Source organism: Trachypithecus francoisi, unplaced genomic scaffold, assembly GCF_009764315.1.
Source record: "Trachypithecus francoisi isolate TF-2019V2 unplaced genomic scaffold, Tfra_2.0 Lachesis_group0, whole genome shotgun sequence".
NCBI lineage: Eukaryota > Metazoa > Chordata > Mammalia > Primates > Cercopithecidae > Trachypithecus > Trachypithecus francoisi.
Genome location: NW_022681453.1, coordinates 141,788,579 through 141,814,668, shown reverse-complemented (window position 1 = coordinate 141,814,668; position 26,090 = coordinate 141,788,579). Strand labels below are relative to the sequence as shown.

Below are 26,090 nucleotides of genomic sequence, written 5' to 3'. Positions count from 1 at the left end.
GTAAAAGAATATTTATATAGCCCTAAATATCTCCTTAACAGAAGCTAATTAAAGGAAAAAAAATCATAACTTCCTGGAAGAAATTAGTATCATTAGTAATGGGTTACATAAACATCACATGCCTCCTACATAATCCACTGAAAACACCACAACATCACTTCTGGGGTAGGCCTGTGAAAAACTCTGACTGTAATTATGAGGAAACATCAGATAAACAAATGGTAAGACATTCTACAAAATAATTGGCTTGTATTCATCAGGGTAATGAAAGAAAAGAAAACACTGAGGAACTGTTCCAGATTAAAAAAGACTAAAGAGATTTGACAACCAAATGTGGCTTATGATTTGGGATTTTCTTTTCCTAATAAAGGGCAGCACTCAGAAAATGAGTGACATTTGAATAACATCTCAGGGTTAGCTAACAGTATTGTCATAAGTGCTAACTTTTTAATTTGTATTATTTTCCAAGATAATGTTTTTATATTTAAAAAATGTACAACCTAGGTATTCAGGGGTAAAGGGACATTGTGGCTGCAACTTACTCAAATGGTTTAGAGGAAAATGTGTATAAATATACATATATAATTTCAATATTTAAATATATATATATAATGATAAAGCAAACATAGTACAAAGTTAACATTTGAGGAATTTGCGTGGAAGTTACATGGGACTTCTTTATATTATTTCTGCAAATTTTCTTTTTTTTATTTTAGTCTCTACCTTTTTTATTTTAGAGACAGGGACTTGCTCTGTTGCCCATGCTGGAGTACAACAGCACAATCATAGTGTCACGGGATCCTTGGGGTGTCGCTTTTCCAGCTGGAAACCTCTGTGGTTGGTAGTGTCCTTGCCTGAGTTTGGCTCAGGCCCACTGGGCTCATTCTGCCCACTTGGCCTGGCAGGCTGCAGTCAGCTCACACTACTGGCCCAGATCCCACGTCTGCCAAGGGCCAGCCAGGCACAGAGTGGCAAGGGGTATGTGAGTGAACGTAGGGTCCAGCCACTGTGCACAGCCAGGTATGCTGACTGCAGTGGAGCAGGCAAACCCATGCACCAGCACAGGCGCTGGCTCCATGCAAGGCTGCAGATGACCAGGTGTACCACTGTGGGAACCGAGGAACATGGTGGTTCCTGGAAGCTTGGAGACACCAGGAACCACAGGGCCCCAAAGTGGGTGTCACAGCCCTGGCTTGGGGAGCCCCTAGGTCTGGCCTCCCCGAAGAGCTGCAGCTTTTCTCTCCTTGTCACTTGTAATGTGGTGAGCAGAGGGCGTGTTTCAGCTCTGTTTGTGTTACAGCTCTTTAAGTCCCACCATTAGGTGTTCACAAGTTCTTGTCCCATGTCCAGGAAGAATGAGGTATGTGGACAACTGGAGGATGAGCAAGTCAGGGAGGAGCTTCATTGAGTGATAGAACAGCTCTCAGGAGACCTGGGGTAGCTCCTTTCTGCAGGCAGGTGGTCCCCACGAGTGTTCAGCTCTCAGCAGAGAAGAGACGCACAGTGGGTAGGTCCTTTTCACAGGCAGGCTGTCTCAACATTAAGGAGACCTGAAGTGGGTAACTCCTTCCTGCAGCTGGTAGTCCCAATGTTGGCATGAGTCTGGCTGAGTTCAGGGTTTTTATGTGCTCAGAAAGGTTTTTCCTGGTGGGCCTGGAAAAAGCACCATCCAATTGGCCAAACCGTCATCAATGAAGTCTTTACTCTGGGCCACGGACTTCACCTGGAACTGGCAGCCCAGTCTCCACACTTCAGGCTGTTCCTGGCTTGAAGGTGGGGTTTCATCAGGGCCCTGGCCCTTTCTGCCCAGAAACCTATCTGCCTCCCGCCATCAACATGCCATCCATGGTGCCCAGGCTGTTTGTGCTGAGGGGCACCTGCAGGCCTGGGCCAAGCTGCCCTCAGCCACCCTCACCATGCCTCCCTCCCATGCTCATCAGCACCCAAAGTCCGGAGGGGACAGAGACAGCAGGGGGCTGGTGTGTCAGCACCACCCTGGCCAGGTTGTGACAGCGCCCAGGCTCTGCTACAACTTTGCTCTGCACCTGAGCGGGCACTGGGAGTTGGGAGAGGCCAGGGAGTGGGAGCAGGTACTTCTGAGCTGGCAGGGGCAGGGGTTCCCAGGCCCCTGAGAGCCCAGAGATGTCCCAGTCCAGAGTGGGTGGCTGGGCAGCTGCAGCTGTGCCAAGGAGCATGTGGCTCCCACCCTACCAATTCAGTAGGAGGCAGGGCTCCTGCCTGTTCCCAGCCCACACCAGCTCTGAAGAGCATGCAGCCCCGGCCACGTCTCTCCTGCTGCAGCCGGCGTCTTAGCAGTGGCTGCTCCAGATGGGGCTGCTGCTGCCATCAATAGCTCACTGTAACTTTGAACTCCTGGGCTCAAGCAATTCTCCTACTTGGCCTCAGGAGTCGAAAGAACTACAGGTGTGACTAATTTTAAAGTTTTTTTTTTTTTTCCCCAGCTTCTGGCTCTGTTGCCCAGGCTGATGGACAGTGGTGCAATCTCAGCTCACTGCAACCTTCGCCTCCCGGGCTCAAGTGATTCTCCTGTCTCAGCCTCTTGAGTAGCTGGGATTATAGGTGCGAGCCAGTTTGCCTGGCCCTATTCCTGCAAATTTTCTGTGGGTCTGAAATTATGTCAAAATTAAAATTAAAAAATAGCTTTAAAAAAAAGAAAGTGTAAGTTGCTGGCTACTGTTTGTAAGCATTTCTCTAGAGAAAAAAATAATTGTAGAGAATGTCTTTATTCTTGAATATGTGAAAAACAAAACTGAAAATAAAGTCAACAAAAGCATTTTCTTTTTAGTTTTGGTGCTTATGTACAAGAGACACCATCTTGTGTTTCTGAATTTTGATCAAATCAATGCAACTATCAATGCAACTGTCAGGTGAAGATAATCAGAGACAAATTTTCAGATTTTTTTTTTTTTTTTTTTGAGACGGAGTCTTGCTCTGTTGCCCAGGCTGGAGTGCAGTGGTGTGATCTCGGCTCACTGCAAGCTCTGCCCCCTGGATTCATGCCATTCTCCTGCCTCAGCCTCCTGAGTAGCTGGGACTACAGGCACCCACCACCATGCCCAGCTAGTGTTTTTTGTATTTTTAGTAGAGACGGGGTTTCACCGTGTTCGCCAGGATGGTCTCGATCTCCTGACCTCATGATCCACCAGCCTCGGCCTCCCAAAGTGCTGGGATTACAGGTGTGAGCCACTGCACCCAGCCTTTCAGAATTATTTTTTATGCTCCTTAACTTTTTCAGGATCAGCAGTCCCTGTATTTTTTTAAAAAAATTTAAATAAGTATATGGATCTATTTCTTAGGGTAAAACACTCTGCACAAAAGCATCTATAGTAGAGTGAGAGTCTCTCTTCTCAGCTCATACCCATCAGGACATTTTCTCAACCATGTCCTCCAATATTCTGTAAATATGACAAGAGACTTCATATCCTTGTAATTTATTTTCTATTTACATTAGAGCTGGTTTCTTTCATTGGCAATCAAAAACTCTTGACTAATAAAATTCCATTTGATTTTCTTAGTGACAATCCTAAGTAGTGGAAGTGTATCTCTGCCTTTCCAATATTTACATGTCCCATTTCTGTTTCTTATTATACATTGGCTGGACTCTCCAGGACAAATACATTGTAGAGGTGATAGCAGGCATTCTGGCTGGCTTGTTTCTCCACAGTTCTGAGCTCATCTGCTTTCTGTCTTCCAAAAATTCCTAAAAATGTGTCTATCAGTATTTTCTTATTTATCAAGCTCCATGAAATTTAATAAACGCCTGTATTTGCAGGCTACCAACTGGGATCTCCTCTAAATAATGCGTGAGCCATGAAGGGGAATGATGTGATCAAAGCCTTTGGTAAAGTTGGGAATATAGAAGGAATGTAGAATCTAGGTTGCAGGGAAGAGAAACTGGTGGTAGAAAGATCCTTAGGAAGTTATTCCAATAGTCTAGAGAAAAATGAATGTGGCAATGAGGATTCCCATTAAACAACTTTGAATGATCTGTTCCCACATCAAGCAAAAACTATGAAGACTGGAAGTAAGCCAAGAGCTAGATTTACTTGAAAATCTTTCTGAGCTCCCTAATATATGTCCTGTGATTGGCTGTAATACTTATTCAGTATTCCTTTTTGGACCAATCACAGCCTGTTTGTATAATAATTTATCTCTACATGTCTTATGTCCTCCATTATCCTATTACCCCCATGAGGGAAAGATGAGTCTTTTATTATCTAATGTGTACTTAATCTGAATGTCATCACAGTGAGATCACTAGACAGCATGAAATTTGACTATAAATTAAACCATAAGGCAAACAGAAAAGAATACCTTCCTGATCAATGTGGAGACACATGGTTACCTTGTCTAATCATACTTTAGGTCAGAAATAAAGTTCTAAATTACTCTCTAAATGAGAATACTTTATTGGATTTTTAAAGGATCATTACTGCCTGAATTTGTCACAAAAATCATTTTAATTCTTAGCTTAATTTTATAATCACAGACATTAAAAAATTCAGAGCCTTTGTTTTCAATGGTGAGTCCAATTAATTACTATTGAGATAAAAGAAATAGAGGAATCTCATATTTATTCCATAGTAAAATACCAAGTAAGCCAGAATGTTTAACCTCTACTAAGCAAAAACTTTTTTTAAAATGCTGATTTTATAAAAAATGAAATTACCTATAAACAAGTAAATACTAGTTAGTAATCACTAATATATTTTTCCTAACCTAATTATTTTTTTCTTTTTTTAAAGACAGAGTCTTACTCTGTTGCCCAGGTTAGAGTGCAGTGGTGTGATCATGCCTGGCTAATTAGCTTGGCTAATTAATTTTTTTTTTTTTTTTTTTTAGAGGCAGGGTCTTGTCATGTTGCCCATGCTGATCTTGAACTCCTAAGCTCAAGTGATCCTGCTGCCTCAGCCTCCCAAAGTGCTGGGATTATAGGCATAAGCCACTGCACCCAGCCCCTTAACCATTTTTAAGTGTACAGTTCAGTGGTATTAAGTATATTAACATTGTTGTGCAACTATCAGCACCATCAATCTTCAGAACTCTTTTCATCTTGCACAACTCAAACTCTGTACCCATTAAACACTAATGCCCCCTTTCCCTCCCTCCAGCCCCTGGCAACCACTGTTCTATTTTCTGTCTCTATGAATCTGACTACTCCTTGTACTTCATGTAAGTAGAATAATACACCATTTGTCTTTTTATGACTGGTTTATTTCATGTAGCACGATGTCCTCAAGGTTCATATATTGTAGATGGTGTCAGAATTCCTTCCTTTTTAAGGCTAACATTCCACTGTATGAGTATATCAAATTTTGCTTATCCATTCATCCACTGATGGACACTTGGGTTGCTTCCACCTTTTGGCTATTGTGAATAATGCTGCTATGAACATGGGTATACAAATATCTACTTGAGACACTGCTCTCAATTTTGTGGTAAATCTATATTTAAGTTTTTGAGGAATCACCGTATCATTTTCCATAGCAGCTGCACCATTTCACATTTCCACCAACAGTGCACAAGGGTTCCAGTTTCTCCACACCCTCATCAACCCTTGCTATTTTGTTTTTTGGACAGTAGCCATTCTAATGGGTGTGAGTAGGTACCTCACTGTAGTTTTAATTTGCATTTCCGTAGTGATTAATGATGTTGAGTATCTTTTCATGTGCTTATTGGCCATTTATATACCTTCTTTGGAGAAATGTCTATTCAAGTCCTTTGCCCATTTTTGAAATGGGTTTTTTGCTGGTTGTTGAGTTTTACGAGTTCTCTATCTGTTCTGGATATCAATTCCTTTATCAGATATATGAGTTGCAAACATTTTCTCTTATTTCGTGGGTTGCCATTTTACTGATAGTGTCTTTTAGTGCACAAATTTTAAAAGTGTTCATGAAATCCAATTTGTCTATTTTTCTTTTGCTGCCTGTGTTTTAGGTGTTATATCCAAGAACTCACTGGCAAATCCAATGTCATGAATCTTCTGCCCTATGTTTTCTTCTAAGAGTTTTATGGCTTATGTCTTACATTTTGGTCAAAGATCCATTTTGAGTTAATTTTAGTGTAAGTCAGTGTCCAACTTCATTCCTTTGCATGTGGCCAGTTTTCCCAGTACCATTTGTTGAAAAGATTATCTTTTCCCCATTCAGTGGTCTTGGCATTCTTGTTGAAAACCAGCTGACCATATATGCAAGGATTTAATGCTGTATTCTCTGTTCTATTCCATTAGTCTATATGCTTGTGTATTTTTCTTTTTATAGAGATGGGGGTCTCACTATAGTGCCTGGGCTGGTTGGCTCAAGTAATCCTTCTGCTTCAGCCTCCCAAAGTGCTGGGATTACAGAAGTGAGTCACCACACCTGGCCTGTATGTCTGTTTTTATGCCAGTATCACAATGCTTTGTTTACTATAGCTTTGTAGTAAGTTTTGAAGTGAGGAAATGTGAGTTCTCCAGCTTTGCTCTTCTTTTTCAGGATTGTTTTGGCTATTTGAGGTCCCCTGAAATTCTAATTTTAGGATGGGTTTTTCTACTTGTGTGAAAAATGTCGTTGGGATTTTGATAGGGATTGCATTAAATCTGTACATTGCTTTGGGTATTGACATCTTAATATTATCTTCTGATCCATGATCATAGAATGCCTTTCCATTTATTTATATCTTCTCTAATTTCTTTCAGAAATGTTTTATAGTTTTCATTGTACTACAAGTCTTTCATCTCTTCAGTCAATTCCTAAGCATTTTATCCTTTCTGATGCTATTGTAAATGGAACTATTTTTGTAATTCCCTTTTTGGATTCATTGCTAGTATACAGAAATGCAATTAATTTTTGTGTATTGTATCCTGCTAAGTTGCTGAATTTGCTTATTAGTTATAATAGATTCTCAGTGGAATCTTCAGAGTTTTCTATGTATAAGACCACTATCATCTGTGAACAGGTAATTTTACCTCTTCCTTTCCAAGTAGATGGAATTTAATTTCTTTTTCTTGCCTAATTGCTCTAAAACAGTGATAGTTCTTTTTAAAAATGGCTTTGTTGGAATATAACTCATATACCACACAACTCACCCATTCATCCATTTTTAGTATGTTCACAGAATTGTACAACCACCACCACAGTCAATTTTAATATACTTTCATCACCTGAATAAGAAAACATGTACACATTAATAGTCCTGCTCTCCAGCCCTACCAACCACTAATCTACTTTCTGTCTCTCTAGATTTGCCCATTTATGCTCCTTCTGAACTATATAATTCAGCATGTGTTTCTTATGATTCCTCTCTATAATCTATACATGTAACGAAGATGAATTAAACAATACATGAATAAAAATTTAAACTGCATATGGCCAAAGTGACCATGGTGGCTAAGAGGCTTTAGTAGACTTACAGGCACCCTGAATCTCCCTACTAGGCAGTCACTTGATTCACATGATTTGAAAGCTCTGAAATGGTTCAACAGTTTTACAATTATTTGTAAAATAATTACAGATATAAAAAAGTCAGTACAGTTGTCTCTTGCTATACATGAGGCATTAGTTCCAGGCCCACCCACAGGTACCAAAATCTGTGCATACTCAGGTCCTATAGCTGGCCCTGCCAAACTTGCATATAACAACAGTCGGCCTTCCCTATACATAGGTTTCACATCTTGCTAATACTGTACTTCCTCCCTTCCTCCCTCCCTCCCTTCCTCCCTTCCTTCCTTCCTTCCCTCCTTCCCTCTTTTCTTTCTTTCTCTCTTTCTCTCTCTTTCTATTACTACTTCAATAGTTTTAGGGGAGCAAATATGGTATGTTCAATCTGCTTTTGGTTGAAAAAAAAATCCATGTAAGAGTGGATCTGCACAGTTCAAACACACATTCTTCAAGGGTCAACTGTAATTGAAATGAGAAATTGATAGAGATAGCATTCCAGCTTTTATGATATACGAGGAAAAACTACCATATATTAAAACATTGAACAAACCCTCAGCAGAGGTTCCTTCAAACTGGGCAATGCCCATGCTTGGGTAAAGGTCAAGGGGCTCTGGGCCTATGTGAACATGCTAGAATTGGGAAACCAGGTTATGAAAGGGAGATAAGAGATATGAAACCTTTCAGATGAGTACAGGTATTATAATGCTACATCAGCACTGTAAGACATGCTGGTGAAGGGATTTAGCCTACACTGCATTTCACTCTAACGGCCCAATGAGCAGTATTCCTTGTCTTGTCTTGGTTCTGTGTAGTGCTGTCCTCTCTCTCCTACCCAGCCTGGATTTTTTGCTCTAAACTTACACACTCTTAAGCTAAACTCAAACTCCATGAGGTCTGATGATTTGGTTCAGGTAAATCAATAAGATGTCAATGCTTAAGAAATATAATCTAGGCACGGTGACTCGTGTCTGTATTCCCAGCACTTTGGGAGGCTGAGGTGGGCGGATCACCTGAGGTCGGGAGTTTGAGACCAGCCTGACCAACATGGAGAAACTCTGTCTCTACTAAAAATACAAAATTAGCTGGGCATAGTGGCGCATGCCTGTAATCCCAGCTACTCGGGAGGCTGAGGCAGGAGAATTGCTTGAATCTGGGAGGCAGAGGTTGCGGTGAGCAGAAGTCGCGCCATTGCACTCCAGCCTGGGCAACAAGAGCAAAACTCTATCTCAAAAAAAAGAAAAAAAAAAGAAATATAATCTAGCCAGGCATGGTGGCTCATGTCTGTAATTCCAGCACTTTGGAAAGCTGAGGCAGGAGGATCACTTGGGCTCAGGAGTTTGAGACCAGCCTGGGCAACATAGTAAGACCTTGTCTCTACTAAAAATTAAAAAATTAGCCAGGTATGGGCCAGGCACAGTGGCTCATGCCTGTAATCTCAACATTTTGGGAGGCCGAGGTGGGCGGATCACCTGAGGTCAAGAGTTTGAGACCAGCCTAGCCAACATGGTGAAACCTCATCTCTACTAAAAATACAAAAATTAGCCAGGGGTGTGGTGGTGTGTGCCTATAATCCCAGCTACTCAGGAGGCTGAGCCAGGAGAATGCTTAACCCGGGAGGCGGAGGTTGCAGTGAGCTGAGATAGCGCCCTTGCACTCCAGCCTGGGCAACAGAGTGAGACTCTGTCTTAAAAAAAAAAAAATTAGCCAGGTATGGTGGCACAGGCCTGTAGTCCCAGCTACTCCAAAGGTTGAGACAGGAGCATCACTTGAGCCCAGGAGTTTGAGGCTGCAGTGAGCTGTGATCACGCCACTGCACTCCAGCCTGAAAGAGTAAGAACCAGCCTCAAAAAACAAAAAAAAAAAAAAAGAAAAAAAAGAAAAAAAAAAGAAATTAAAAAAGAAATACAATCTAAGGCCCTTCAATATAAGCATTAAAAACTAAGAAAAAAAACCCCTATCTACTGTAATGCTATGTCACTATACATTTCACTTTATGAAGCTAAAAAAAGAAAGGCTGTAACTGCTTAATAATGGGTTTACTTTAATTTCTGTAAAGATAAAATAGCTATTGACAACAAGATGGATAATAATCAGTGATTCAGAAAGCTAAATTTCGACTGACTTCAACTTCTAAAACAGTGGTCTTTTTTTTTTTTTTTTTTTTGAGACAGTGTCTTACTCTGTCGCCCAGGCTGGAGTGCAATGGCGCGATCTCAGCTCACTGCAACCTCCACCTCCCTGGTTCAAGCAATTCTCCCACCTCAGCCTCTCCAGTAGCTGGGACTACAGGCGCCTGCCACCACACCCAGCTAATTTTTTGTATTTTTAGTAGAGACGGGGTTTCACCATGTTAGCCAGGATGGTCTTGATCTCCTGACCTCATGATCCGCCTGCCTTGGCCTCCCAAACAGTGGTCTATTTTTTATGTTGCTATCCTCTTAAAGGGTAGACAGTAAGTCAGAGTGACTTGTTTTTTAAGCTTGTCCTCATAATTGTCAAAATGAGAGCTTGAATTTAAAACAAAGCTGACTTTCCAGGAAATCAAGAATTCACAGCAACATAACTTATCTACGCATAGAAATTTTCCTTAAGACAATGTATCTTTCACTAAAAATAGCAGAGATTTTTACTTAACATTAATAAAATTAACAGAGGCATTTTAAGAAAATATGGCCCTCTACATTCATTGCTAAGTGACTTCTATTGCTATACTATGTATTATGTTACTTTGCATTCCCATATTAAAGCCTGAGTTCTTTATACTGAGCCTCTAGCACACCACATTTAGTTATTCAACAATTCTTTAGTTCAGTTTAATTAAAATACTGGATGGATTCTATGAATCTATGAAGCAGATTAGTAGACACAGAGATTATCAAGACATATTCCCTACTCTTAAGAACTCATATAGTATAATGTAATATAAGAAAGTCTCCTTTACTAAAAACTAAGGAATTTTATTGAATGACATACAAATAAAAAAATTATAAATACTGAGCTTAGATAAGGAACCCCGTTGAATACCACTTATCTTGTTGAGTTGGCTTTCTAAAGTTTCAAGGTATTTTCATTACTTTGCCAGGGATCTGAGTCCAGTTCTAGGTCCTTGGGGCACTCTTTTCATGATGGCTGCACATCCAACTCCACATAAAAACTGTGTTCTACAAAATACTCAACTGAACCACAGACCATGTGCTTCTCTGAGATCCTTTAATACATTATTCTTAAGCCCTTTTAACTTGAGTAAAGTCCAACAACTGTTATTTTTGCTGTTTTGGCTTGACTTACTCTATCTCACTGTTTTCTGTACCCATAGGCCAGTAATCCCCAACTTTTTGTTCATCTAGACACAGTGCAAGATAAGTACAGCAATATCCTGTGGGTGTAAGCAGAAGTTGTATGTGCTGTATTCCATGATGGGTGCTGACGAGTTGATGGGTGCAGCACACCAACATGGCACAAGTATACATATGTAACAAACCTGCATGTTATGCACATGTACCCTAGAACTTGAAGTATAATTAAAAAAAAAAAAAAAAAAACTTGAAGGCAAGGCTGAGAATCTCTCTTCCAGTTTGTGCTCAGAGAAATCTACTTCAACTCCCACCATAGCGTCTGTGTGCAATTAACCTTAAATTATCTCTTATTTTTCTATACCAAAATTTTCAATTCAGCAACCTCTATGCCACCACGACTCTACTTTTTATTTATTTATTTATTACTTTTTGGAGACAGGGTCTCACTTTGTCACCCAGGCTGGGGTGCAGTCGCACGATCATAGTTCACTGCAGCCTCAAACTCCTGCACTCAAGGGATCTTCCTGCCTGAGCCTTCCAATTAGCTAGAACTACAAATGTGTACCACCATGCCCAGCTAAATTTTTGTATTTTTTGTAGAGATGGGGTCTTGCTATGTTGCTCAGGCTGGTCTTGAACTCCTGACCTCAGGAAATCCTCCCACCTTGGCCTCCCCAAATGCTGGGATTATCAGCATTAAGCCACAGTGCCAGGCTATTCTTCATTTTTTACCCGACTTCTTACTGTGTCATTACTTCTGGTCCATCAGTAAATTATTATTCCCAAATGCACATTTCCATCTCAGAAGAGAATCTGAACAATTAAAGTCATCATATTTAGGGAAGTGATTTATCCATCAGTTATGCATATAGATAAATATCATAGACTATCACACGTAGGTACATACATACACATCTTCAGACATATACTTCTGTCCTTTTCTGTACTAGACTCTGCTACCTTCCTACCTCTTCAGACTTATTTGGAATCTAGCTAGGTAACAAGGAGGAATCCCTTAGTATAGATAATCCACAAAGCAGATATTATGCCAGTGGATAATGAAGGATCATGTACTATGCCATAATGAGAGAATCCTCTGATAAGCCACTGGACTTTTTAGATACAATCATAGGAAGAGAATGTGATGGGTCTTTATGAAATCCAAAAATGACTTAAAAAACATTAAGGTAACTTTACAAATAAGGCATGCTAAATAATAGAAAACATTTTATATATGGTTTTTATAATTTAAAAAGTAACTCTTTAAAGCAGCTATTCTAGATGATATTGAGTAATTCTGTCACCATGTATTTTTCTCATGTATGGATTATTACACTAAAGTACATCACTACTGAACTATCCATTAGAAATGCCTAACACATGAAGAAGAGTAAAAAATATTTGTATAGTCTTAGGTATAGCCTTTCTCCACGTACTGGAGGTAACTTGAATAGAATTTTTAAAACTTAAACAAAACAATATCCTGCATGTGTTTGGTATCAAAAGACCACAACTTTAAATACAGCTGGAAGTATTTGGGCAACTTTAAGTAAGAAACATGAAATATATTTTTCATAATGGTTACTGGATTAACTAGATTGATAGCATTACTTTTCCTGGAAAACTAGGCTTTAATTTTAAACGTGAACTACACTTTTTATTTATAAAAAAAGTTTTTGCCATCCCAATACATCAGTGTCATAAACACAAACTACAAATACAGTCTAGTTAAATAAAAACTTTTACATACGTGAGAGTTGTTTCCATTCTCGAGACTTGTTCAAGGTCTTCATCAGGGTCCTTGAATCCAGTAAAGGAGTAATAAGACTTGTCCCATTTGATGGGCCTGTCAGGCATCCTTTTAGCTTCTTTGAGAGGCTGGGTATGCACATTAGTATTCAAGCTTTGGATATGTTCAACAGATAAACTGCAGGAGTTGAGAATATATAATACTGTGCTTAGCAGATCTCTGGTGTGCAAAGTAAATTTGACTGCTCGAAATCCTAGAGAATATAATTCCCCCAAACAATTAATACAGATGATTATTTGCTTTATTTCAACATGTATAAAATCAAAATCTTTGAAAACATTCTATTACTGATTTAAATTTGTCCTATTAGCAAATCACCTGTAAATAGAAAAATGACTTCCCTTCTCTAAAACTATACCACACAATGTTTTACCTTCATGAATTCCTTCAATCATCAGCTCCATTTTCTAGTTTGGTTCCAGTGACCAAACCCATCCCAGCCCAACAAGGGGATTCAGAATATTCTCAATTCTGTTGATAAATCTGGTCTCTTAAGAGAGAGAAAAGCTCTCCTATAAGCAGCTGTACACCAAAGATAGTTTCTAGTGGAGACAGGAGAATACAGGTGTATACTGTAACAGCGGTTCAGGTAAGAGGGGCCATATAATCTAGTCTCAGTGGTCACAGAAACCCATGTTGAATTTTCTCTGTGATTGAAGGAGATGGTCCTCATACTTGCTCACTTGACTAGGTAGTAACCCAATATTTTAAGGAGTGATTTAAAATTCTGTAGTTGTTTAAAAGTTACTCCTGTAATCCCAGCACTTTGGGAGGCCTAGGTGGGTGGATTATGAAGTCAGGAGTTCGAGACCAGCCTGACCAAGATGGTGAAACCCCATCTCTATTAAAAATACAAAAATTAGCTGGGCGCAGTGGTGGGCGCCTGTAATCCCAGGTACTCGGGAGGCTGAGGCAAGAGAATTGCTTGGACCCGGGAGGCGGGAGTTGCAGTGAGACGAGACTGTGTCACTGAACTCTAGCCTGGGTGACAGAGCAAGACTCTGTTTCAAAAAAAAAAGTTACTGGTTTTGATGTTGGGTAATCATTGGGCTAAGGTAAGTAATCTAAATTGTTAAGTCATCAATAAAAAATCCACTGGTTTTGTTTTTTTTCTTTTCTGGGTGTTAGGCATGGTTCAAGCTTAATTTACATATCTTTTCAATCAACACTACCACCAACTATGCCATTATCATTTCTCCTGTCAAATGTGAAGGAACATAGATTAAGAATGAAGCCAGGGCTTAAATCTGAGTTGACACCAAGCCAAATATTTTCTCCACTACAACATGCTGACTCTTTGCTTTTTAAAAAAAAATTTTAATTAGTTTTGAAAATTAAAAGCAAAAGTCTCTTGTTAGCAGGCATACAACTTTACCATCTTTACTTGAGGTAACCACTATTAATAGGTACATATTCTTCCAGATCTGCTCTATCCAAGATGGTAGCTACTAGCACATGTGGCAATTTAAAATTAAATTGATTGAAATGAAATAAAAATTTAAAATTAAGTTCTTTGGCCACATTGGCCACATTTCAAGTGCTCAATAAGCACAAAGGGCTAGGGCCTGCCATATTAGATGATGCAGATATGGAACATTTCCCTCATCACAGAAAGTTCTCTTAGGCAGCACTGTTCTTTGACCTTTTCCATCTATGTGCTTGTATGTGTGTACCACGTATGAGGCCGGGGCAGTGGTTCATGCCTGTAATCCCACCACTTTGGGAGGCTGAGACAGGTGGAACACTTGAGGCCAGGAGTTCGAGACCAGCCTGGCCAACATGGTGAAACTGTGTCTTTACTAAAAATACAAAAATTAGCTGGGTATGGTGGTGCACTCCTGTAATTTCAGCTACTCAGGCGGCTGAGGCAGGAGAATCGCTTGAACCCAGGAGGTGGAGATTGCAGTGAGCCAAGATTGGGCCACTGTGCTTAAGCCTGGCAACAGAGTAAGACTCTGCCTCAGAAAAAAAAAAAAAAAAGTATTTGCAACTTTTGTGATGACAGACACCACAATTTAAATCATTCTCACAGATACACATTCTGCTTGCCACACCAACTTATGAGATCCAGAACATGCCAACTAAGAAATACTTTTTTTTAGTTCAATAATTTGGGGAAACTTAGAACTACTGGCAAGGGAATTATTCTAGTCAGTGAAGGAGGAAAGGAAAACCCAAACTGCTGCATTGGAGGTTAAGAAAAAATAGCTCATCCTCAGAAGTGCACAGTCAAGGAGTAAATCTGTTTCTATCTCAATTTATCAGCTTCATTATTTAATCCAACATAAGAGTTACTATATAGTGAGGACTGCCTGTACCACACTGCAAATATCCTTTACTGGTTCCTCAGGATACATTCCAAGAAGAATTTTGTGGCTTTGGGGAGAGAATGCCAAGCTGCAGAGTTTGTAGAGTTTGCACTAATTTATATACCCATCAATAATGTGGGAAAATGTATTTTTACCATTCATGGGTATTACTAGCAAAAAAAGAAAAAAATTAATGGGCAAAATATACTACTTAATTATTTCAGTTTGCGTTCGAATACTGAGGCTAAAGATTGTTTTTGTTTTTTGAGACAGGGTCTCACTCTGTCACCACGCTGGAGTGCAGTGGTGCCTACTATCTTGCCTCACTGTAACCTCTGCCCCCTGGGCTCAGGTGATTCTCCTACCTTAGGCTCTCGAGTAGCTGGGACTACAGGCACGTGCCACCACGCCTGGTTAATTTTTTGTATTTTTAGTAGAGACAAGAGTTTCGCTATGTTGCCCAGGCTGGTCTGGAACTCCTGGACTCAAGCAATTTGCCTGCCTCGGCCTCTCAGAGTGCTGGGATTATAAGTGTGAGCCACCATGCATGGCCTAAAGATTTTTATATACTTAACTGACATTTATATGTGTTATTTCTTGAACTGTCTATTCATTGTCCATTTTTGGAATGGAGCTACTCTGGTTCATTTTTAATTTGTAAAAACTCTTTATGTATTAGCATCATCTTTTTGTCATATATGCTATATCTTTTCTCCCATTTCTAGTTTAATTGTTTCTGTACCTTTTACTTTTTTTTTTTTTTAATGACAGTCTCGGCCAGGTGCAGTGGCTCATGCCTGTAACACTAGCACTTTGGGAGGCCGAGGTAGGCGGATCACGAGATTAAGAGATCAAGACCATCCTAGCCAACATGGTGAAACCCTGTCTCTACTAAAAATACAAAAATTAGCTGGGCGTGGTGCGGCGTGCCTGTAGTCCCAGCTACTCAGGGGGCTGAGGCAGAAGAATCGCTTGAACCTGGGAGGCAGAGGTTGCAGTGAGCCAAGATTGCTACACTGCACTCCAGCCTGGTGACAGAGCAAGACTCCGTCTCAAAAAAAAAAAAAAAAAAACAACAAAAACAAAAAAAAACAGTATTGCTGTCTTGTCCAGTTGTCCAGGCTAGCCTCAAACTCCTGGGTTCAAGTGATTCTCCCACTTCAGTCTTCTGTGTAGCTGGGAGTACAGGCTTGTGTCATCATGCCCAGCTTTAAGCTATTTTTGTTTAAGAAATCATTCAAAGTTAACCATTAACTGAAAGTAAAGGATTCTGTTTTTACTCAGCCAGAGCTGGCTACAGCTACTTGTCTTAGCATTAATTCACAGAAAGCTCTTAGTAAATCTCTAACTTGTTTTAAAATTTATTCTAATAACAACATTTACTTCCTCATGAACCACCAAAAAGATATGGAGCTGAAGAAATAATTTCAGCCTTTAAGGATTTCAATGTATTAATAATGCTAAAGGCTCATAAAATTTCAGTAATGAAAACCACTAGTAAACATTTTACGTTATTACCATCTTAATTATCCAAAGCTGATTAATGATTTCTAGTGTTCTAGAAATACAAATTTTTTAAAAACCTACTTGATTTTGATTTCATAATCAGGTAAACATGTTACAGAAGTAAAAGTGTTTTAAATCTTTGTTATAAAGGCAAAAGGAAAAATGATTAATTACAATATTTTAAAAGAAGAATTAATAGATAATGTGGTATACAAATCAAAACACTGGACTAGGAATAAGGAGACATTAGTTCTAGTACCAGCTCTGTCCCTAATTTGCTGTGTGAAACTTTCTAAGATTTCCACTAAGCTTTTAAATTCAATTTACTAACTCTATGTATATTCAATATTTAAGACAAATCCAGCTGATGGTGGTAGAAGCAGTAGTTGTAGCTGTAGGAATGAACTTGACTCTCTTAACCACATACAAATAAAAACAGACTGATGATAATATTTTTATTTTAACAACTATAAAGGACATAATCTGCCTCTAAAAATTCCATCTGTCCTCCTGGAGAAATCATGAAACCTAAGTAGACCACTATATATTAAGTAAGACGTTATTTAATTCCTAGCCTAATCTTGACCCTAACAGGAGCATATATCTATTAAAAGTATTTATGAGTATTTGATTTTACACTAGTAACAATGTATCTCAGTTGCTTGAGACTCATGGCTAAGAACAGCACATTCACAATGTCTATAAACTTTCAAATAGAATTGTGTCACTTAGAGTGATCAACATGCTTATTATTCATTATTTACAGCATTCTTCAGTACAGCTGTTCCTTCACAAAAGGGCTATGAGTTGACTTTCTGCCTTTAAATATTGAAGAATAGGGCTATTTTTAATAAAACTCTATGTCAGAGGTAAATGGAGAAACTGCCAAGAAAAGGAATTTGTGACTCCTGATCTCCCATATTCAATTATGAGAAAATAAAAGGTAAGAGATCATATACTATCAAATACTAGTCCCTGGAGAGACTGCGTGAGGCATTGTCTTCAATATACTTCAGCATTCTTCAGATCAAGCTCTTCTTCCTTCCATTTGAGGTCTTGAGAGCCAGGGGAGGGTAAGGTGTAAATTAGGGATCTTCCATGTGAGTGGCCTCTACACAGTTCTCCAGCTCTTTCATTTTAATAAATGAACACCCAAAAGTTAAAGGTCACACAGCTAGGTCACTGGCAGAGCTAGAAACAGATTTTAGATCTCAAAGACCTATCAAATTCTGAGTTTTATAGCAGTTTGTTTCAAAAAAAATTACAGTGTATCCTGTTTTAGCCTTAACTCACAGAAAGCACTGAGTGACTCTTTAAATTGTCTTAAGTTCATACTAAAAATATAGTTATTTCCTCAAGGATCATCAAAAGCATGTATAATTAGAGAAATGATAGGCCTTTAGTGACCTTAACCTAAATATTTGTCCTTAATTTTAAATATGGAAAAGCAGTGACAAAAGGTAGTGAAAAGGTGGCTGTCTACTAAGATCAATTGGATTTTAGAAGCAGCATAAGTTGGAATTAAAAGACCTGGGTTCAAGACTTACATTCTTTCTCTCTGGTCTTGGGAAAGGCACTGAACATCACTAAGTTACAATTGGGTAAATATTTCCAGCTTCAGAGTATTCGGAGGACTAAATAAGAGAATGCAAGCTGTAGTTTTTAGAAATACATATTGTTTGGACATGTTTAACACTTAAAATAACACTGAACTGGGAAGGGGACAAATAGGAACACTTTAGTTTCAGAAACAAAAAAGTTTAAACATGTAAAAAATCACTTGTTCGAACATATGCAGCTAGGAATAGAATCTAATTCTAGGAAAACAATCAATTAAATGCTATTATTTTTCTATCACCAAAGTTTTGATCCAAAGGTATTCTGACAATGTCAAAATTATTGAACACATTTAACATGAAGCTTGCAAAGGACACACCAGAAATAAAAAACGTACCGGAAGTACTAAAAGGTTCCTGGCCATCAGAGGAACTCTGGTCTGTTTCTCTTACATAAAATGTAAGCTGAGTTGGTTTCAAAGACTTGAAGCCTGGTTTCTGGAGGTTTTCTAAGTAGACACTTAACCTTTTAAGAGAATTTTCATTGATTTCCTGGAAAAAAACATTAAGGGCATTTACATACAAAATAGAACAAGGAAATATCAGAAATGATATCTATCTAACCTTTTAAACACATTGAGAGTATTAAATAATTTAGTATTTAAAAATGTTGGGATTTCATAGCTCTTTCGATCTACATCTCACAACATGTAACAGAATGAACTCCATATGGATAAGACGTAAAAAGATGTAACCATATAAGTAATAGAAGAAAACATGGTTGAATTCTTTTATAACCTAAATGTGGAAAATGCCAATGACTAAATATCCCAAAGTAATAAATGATAGTTTAATTTATTCTAATATGATGTTCTTAGCCACATGAGTCCTGTACGCAAGTGTGGGATATTTATTGCCAGTGTAAGACTAAATCTTCATTATTTTTTGATAAATATTTCTATTTTTGCTGAAAAGTAACACAAGAAGGCTGGACGTGGTGGCTCATGTCTATAATCCCAGCACTTTTTGGGAGGCTGAGGTGGGCAGATTGCCTGAACTCAGGAGTTTGAGAACAGCCCGGGCAACATGGTGAAACCCTGACTCTACAAAAAATACAAAAATTAGTTGGGCATGGTGGCACATGCTTGTGGTCCCAGCTACTCAGGAGGTTGAGGTAGGAGGATCACCTGAGACCAGGAGTCTGAGGCTGCAGTGAGCCCCTTGATGGTGCCACCACGCTCCCCGCCTGGGTGACAGAGCAAGACACTGTCTCCAAAATCTTAAAAAAAAAAAAAAAAAAAGATTATGTATAGGAAGTGAATAGGAATTGGGTAAAGGAAACAGGAATATAGGAATGAGACTTCTCATTAAACTTTGTATTTAGTTTTGATTTTTTTTTTTTTGAAAACTACAAATGTTTTGCAGATTTTTAAATTAAATTAAAGAGGATTTAAAAAAAACCCCAAAAATCTGGTGCATTACTGTGAAACTCTGGACTTTGAGTTCGATGCTATGAATAGATGGGACTTTAAGCCAGTCTTCCTAAGAAAAGGGGCAAGGGTCTTCTCTAATAGTGGGAAGAAGACTGAACTGAACATGTGGTGGCAAAAAGAGTGACAAGAAGAGTGAACAGCCTTCATGGAGCTTGCATTTTAGTGAGGGGAGAAAAATAAACAACAAACCTAATAAATATGGAAATAGGGTACATGGAAAGGAAAAAAAAACAAGAAGTACTGCAGGGTAAAAGGGGGGAGGGAATGCTAGGAAGTAAAGCAGAGACGGCAATTTAAAATAGGGTAGTTTTAAAAACAAAACAAAACAAACACAAGTAATAGTGTAATCTGGGAGAGCCTCACTGAAAGGTGACACTTCAGTGAGAAAGTAAAGGACAAGCCATATCTGGGATATCTGGGAAAAGGATACTCTAAGCACAGGCAGCAGCTAGGGCAACAAGGGCTTGATACAAAGGAGGAGTCAATAAATACAAGTTTAAAGATAACATGAAAACGTAAATTTATCAGAACCATTAAACTCTAGGCACATTGTGTCAGGGGTCCCCAAGACCACTCTCAGGTTCAATAATTTACTAGAAGGATTCACGTAACTCAGACAAGCTGTTTTATTCACCATTATGGTTTATTACAACAAAAGAATGGAAATTAAAACCAGCAAAGGGAAAAGGTGCATAGAGCAGAATCAGGAGAGACCAGGTGCAAGCTTCCAGTTGTCATTTCACAGTGGAGTTTTATAGACAGTGCTTAATCCCCCCAGCAATGGTGTGTGACAATACGTGAAAAGTGTTGCCAACCAGGGAAGCTCATCCAAGTCTGGATGTCCAGAGTTTTACTGGTGGTCAGACAGGTAAGCATTTAGTGCTTATGTGACTCACTTTAGCTATTCAGTCTCAGCTCCCTAAATCCCCCAGGTCAAATGAATACAGTGCAGTCCAGGGTCTTAGACACAGGAAAACAGGTATTCACTATAAATTATACTGTTAGCATAAACTGTCTATCTGGCATGGTCTAACGCCTCAGGCAAACAGAAACATTCCTATCAGGTGGGATATTCCAGGGGCTCAGAGCTCATTTTCCAGGAGCCAAAGTTCAGTACTGAGGTCAGACCTTTCTTTGGAATGTGCAAGGTTTAAGCAACCCAAGCTTGCTGAGTTAACCCTTTACCACACGTAGAATTTTCTGTTGTTTGTTTTTTAAATTTACGACATGAGGTCTCACTATGTTGCCCAGGCTTGAATTCCTGGGCTCAAGTAATCCTCCTGCCTCAGCCTCCCTAGTAGCTGGGACTACAGGTTTGCCACCACGCCCTGCTGCATACAGAAGTCTTAATTTTAAAAAATACATTGGTAGAATAACATTAAAGTATTACTAAGCTTGATTTTTCTATACATGTTGAATTTAAAAACTTTAAATTATTAATGCATCCCCAAGGTAATGAATATTTTTCTGTTGATTCAATTTACTGATTACTTTGAAAAGTTCTGACTTTGAGTAGCCAACATAAGTATCAAATACCACAATCAGAATATTTTCCTAAAAGCAAAAAAGCAAAATAGATTTTGCATTGCAAGTAGAAAAAAAAACAATGTTCTAATTTTCAAGATTTCAAGTTCCTTTTCATATTAAACTAGATATCAGTGTTAATGAAAATAGAAGGAGCCAATGAAGTAATTCCAAAGCACGTGGCTTTGTAATATATAGTAGTCCCTTGGTATCCATAGGCGATTGGTTCCAGGACCTCCTGTGGATACCGAAATCCACGAATGCTCAAGTCTCTCATATAAAATAGTGTAGTATTTGCAAATAACCTATATATATATCCTCCCATATACTTTAAATCATTTCTAGATTACTGATAATACCTAATATAATGTAAGTGCTATGTAAGTAGTTGTTATCCTGTGTTGTTCAGGGAATAATGACAAGAAAGAGAAGTCTGTTCATGTGTAGTACAGATGTATTTTTTTTCCCCTAATATTTTCAGTCTGAGGTTGGTTGAATCCATGGGTGTAAAACCCACAGATATGAAGGACTGACTGAATTTTCTAATGTTAAAATATATTGACTGTCTTAACTACATCTACTATAAGCCATTTTTCGTATCAGTTTGTATTCCTGGAGCACACATTAACTGATGTTGTAGGGGAGTGGTTCAGCAGCACGCATCATAAGGAAAAATCACTAGGGCATTGAAAACTCTTCCATGTATCATCCTTAAAAAAAAAGAGAGCCTGCTATTGATCTATTCAGGGATTCAACTTCTTTCTGGTTTAGTCTTGGGAGAGTGTATGTGTCCAGGAATTTATCCATTTCTTCTAGGTTTTCTAGTTTATTTGCGTAGAGGTGTTTATAGTATTCTCTGATGGTAGTTTGTATTTCTGTGGGGTCGGTGGTGATATCCCCTTTATCATTTTTTATTGCGTCTCTGAAGTTGAGGCAATAATAGCCTACCAACCAAAAAAAGTCCAGGACCAGATGGATTCACAGCCAAATTCCACCAGAGGTACGAGGAGGAGCTGTTACCATTCCTTCTGAAACTATTCCAATCAATAGAAAAAGAGGGAATCCTCCCTAACTCATTTTATGAGGCCAACATCATCCTGATACCAAAGCCTGGCAGAGACACAACAAAAAAGGAGAATTTTAGACCAATATCCCTGATGAACATTGATGCAAAAATCCTCAATAAAATACTGGCAAACCGAATCCAGCGGCACATCAAAAAGCTTATCCACCATGATCAAGTGGGCTTCATCCCTGGGATGCAAGGCTGGTTCAACATATGCAAATCAATAAACGTAATCCAGCATATAAACAGAACCAAAGACAAGAACCACATGATTATCTCAACAGATGCAGAAAAGGCCTTTGACAAAATTCAACAGCCCTTCATGCTAAAACTCTCAATAAATTTGATATTGATGGAATGTATCTTTTTTTTTTTTTTTTTTTTTTTTTTTTTTTTTTGAGGCGGAGTCTCGCTCTGTCGCCCGGACTGGAGTGCAGTGGCCAGATCTCAGCTCACTGCAAACTCCGCCTCCCGGGTTTACGCCATTCTCCTGCCTCAGCCTCCCGAGTAGCTGGGACTACAGGCGCCCGCCATCTCGCCCGGCTAGTTTTTGTATTTTTAGTAGAGACGGGGTTTCACCGTGTTAGCCAGGATGGTCTCGATCTCCTGACCTCGCGATCCGCCCGTCTCGGCCTCCCAAAGTGCTGGGATTACAGGCTTGAGCCACCGCGCCCGGCCGGAATGTATCTTAAAATAATAAGAGCTATTTATGACAAACTCATAGCCAATATCAAACTTTTAGCCTTTTTTTTTTTTTTTTTGGTCTTTTCCCACAGCCAATATCACACTGAATGGGCAAAAACCGGAAGCATTCCCTTTGAATACTGGCACAAGACAGAGATGCCCTCTCTCACCACTCCTATTCAACATAGTGTTGGAAGTTCTGGCTAGGGCAATCAGGCAAGAGAAAGAAATCAAGGGTATTCAGTTAGGAAAAGAAGAAGTCAAATTGTCCCTGTTTGCAGATGACATGATTGCATATTTAGAAAACCCCATCATCTCAGCCCAAAATTTCCTTAAGCTGATAAGCAACTTCAGCGAAGTCTCAGGATAAAAAATCAACGTGCAAAAATCACAAGCATTTTTATACACCAATAACAGACAAACAGAGTGCCAAATCATGAATGAATTCCCATTCACAATTGCTTCAAAGAGAATAAAATACCTAGGAATCCAACTTACAAGGGATGTCAAGGACCTCTTCAAGGAGAACTACAAACCACTGCTCAGTGAAATAAAAGAGGACACAAACAAATGGAAGAACATACCATGCTCATGGATAGGAAGAATCAATATCATGAAAATGGCCATACTGCCCAAGATAATTTATAGATTCAATGCCATTCCCATTAAGCTACCAATGACTTTCTTCACAGAATTGGAAAAAACTGCTTTAAAGTTCATATGGAATCAAAAAAGAGCCCGCATTGCCAAGACAATCCCAAGCAAAAAGAGCAAAGTTGGAGGCATCACGCTACCTGATTTCAAACTATACAACAAGGTTACAGTAACCAAAACAGCATGGTACTGGTACCAAAACAGAGATATAGACCAATGGAACACAACAGAGTCCTCAGAAATAATACCACACATCTACAGCCATCTGATCTTTGACAAACCTGACAAAAACAAGAAATGGGGAAAGGATTCCCTATTTAATAAATGGTGCTGGGAAAATTGGCTAGCCATAAGTAGAAAGCTGAAACTGGATCCTTTCCTTATTCCTTATACGACAATTAATTCAAGATGGATTAGAGACTTAAATGTTAGACCTAAAACCATAAAAACCCTAGAAGAATACCTAGGCAATACCATTCAGGACATAGGCATGAGCAAGGACTTCATGTCTAAAACACCAAAAGCAATGGCAACAAAAGCCAAAATTGACAAATGGGATCTAATTAAACTAAAGAGCTTCTGCACAGCAAAAGAAACTACCGTCAGAGTGAACAGGCAACCTACAGAATGGGAGAAAATGTTTGCAATCTACTCATCTGACAGGGGCTAATATCCAGAACCTACAAAGAACTCAAACAAATTTACAAGAAAAAAGCAAACAACCCCATCAAAAAGTGGGCAAAGGATATGAACAGACACTTCTCAAAAGAAGACATTTATACAGCCAACAGACACATGAAAAAATGCTCATCATCACTCGCCATCAGAGAAATGCAAATCAAAACCACAATGAGATACCATCTCACACCAGTTAGAATGGCAATCATTAAAAAGTCAGGAAACAACAGGTGCTGGAGAGGATGTGGAGAAATAGGAACACTTTTACACTATTGGTGGGACTGTAAACTAGTTCAACCGTTGTGGAAAACAGTGTGGCTATTCCTTAAGGATCTAGAACTAGAAATACCATTTGACCCAGCCATCCCATTACTAGGTACATACCCAAAGGATTATAAATCATGCTGCTATAAAGACACACGCACACATATGTTTATTGCAGCACTATTCACAATAGCAAAGACTTGGAATCAACCCAAATGTCCATCAGTGACAGACTGGATTAAGAAAATGTGGCACATATGCACCATGGAATACTATGTAGTCATAAAAAAGGATGAGTTTGTGTCCTTTGTAGGGACATGGATGCAGCTGGAAACCATCATTCTCAGCAAACTATCACAAGAACAGAAAACCAAACACTGCATGTTCTCACTCATAGGTTGTAAATGAACAATGAGATCATTTGGACACAGGAAGGGAACATCACACACTGGGGCCTATTGTGGGGAGGGGCGAAGGGGGAGGGATAGCATTAGGAGATATACCTAATGTAAATGACGAGTTAATGGGTGCAGCACACCAACATGGCACATGTATACATATGTAACAAACCTGCATGTGTGCACATGTACCCTAGAACTTAAAGTATAATTAAAAAAAAAAAAGAAACATCAATCATGATAATAGAGGTCTTAAGTTTTCTTTCAAACCCTCAACTGTACTTCAAAACTTGGTGCCAAAAACATGATTACTAGTACTCTAAAGAGTTTAAATGACAGCTTTATTGCCTGTACAAAACAATGACAGCTTTCATTAAAAAAAGCTCTATTTTCAATTTTCAGTATCTACATTTCAAATTAGTTCCAAGCATTGATTATATCACTACAACAGAATAATCCACATTTATAGAACTCTATGTATTATATTGTATCAAAGGTAAATAAGCAGAAATGTACACTACTGGTTTAAAAATAAATAAATGTTTACCCTTTCTACGGGGTGCTGTCCAAAGAAATCTGGATGTACTGCAAAATAGAAAGGCCTCAAGGCATTGACTGCTTCAGCTCCTGATAAAGCTCTTGAATAGGGAAACCAGTGTGGAAATATCTTCTCTAGACATAACCTTTTAAAAAGATGTGGGCTGGTTATTCATTGAGGCACTCACATACACACACAAATCCTCAATGTATAAGGTGACAGTAAAATTAAACGTACTATGCACAGCAGAAACAAGGTAGATACTTCATGGTTTTCTGAAATCTATTAGTTTTACAAGCGGTGAGTACCACACGGTTTCTAAAACAGTGGTTGTAATTTTTTCTTGTGCAAAATGAGAAATATTAATATTATAATTTCCCCTCAATACTCCACTTTGAAATTCAGCTGACTTCACTGCAAATAACAATTTTCTTTCTAATTTTCTTATTCAGATCAAAAAATCTTAATATCCAATAGTGTAATTCTCTCTATATATCTATTTCTCTCTCTTATCTATCTCTTTTTCTTTCTTTCTTTCAGACAGAGTCTTGCTTTGTTGCCCAGGCTGGAGTGCAGGGGTGCGATCTCTGAGGGTCAAGTGATCCTCCCACCTCACCCTCCCAAGTAGCTGGGACTACAGGCGCCTGTCACCACACCCAACTAGTTCTTTTGCTGATCTCAAACTGCTGGCCTCAAGCAGTCCTCCCGCCTTACCCTCCCAAAGCAATGGGATTACAGTCATGAGTCACCATGCCTGGTTCAATTTTTTTCTTTATAGAGCAAACATTTTAATAATTATTATACTTAAAAAGAGATACAGATGTCTTTTAGTTCATTCCCTCATTATTAGCATGCTAAAATTATACTAGTTGGAT

At 38.9% G+C, this 26,090-nt stretch overlaps 1 protein-coding gene across 11 annotated transcripts in view; it reads right to left on the bottom strand.

Annotated features, from left to right (window-relative positions):
- Positions 1 to 26,090, bottom strand: part of TCAIM (T cell activation inhibitor, mitochondrial) — a 63,303-nt gene that overhangs the window by 21,694 nt on the left and 15,519 nt on the right. For 5 of the 11 annotated variants that reach the window (XM_033212260.1, XM_033212259.1, XM_033212262.1 and 2 more), the window contains 3 exons: positions 25,225 to 25,360; positions 18,315 to 18,468; positions 12,486 to 12,738 (listed from right to left, as the gene is read on the bottom strand). In XM_033212260.1, the coding sequence (XP_033068151.1) occupies positions 12,486 to 12,738; positions 18,315 to 18,468; positions 25,225 to 25,360 (543 nt within the window). The remainder of the gene's footprint in view (positions 1 to 12,485; positions 12,739 to 18,314; positions 18,469 to 25,224; positions 25,361 to 26,090) is intronic. The other 6 variants (XM_033212264.1, XM_033212263.1, XM_033212265.1 and 3 more) reach the window with 3 other exon arrangements.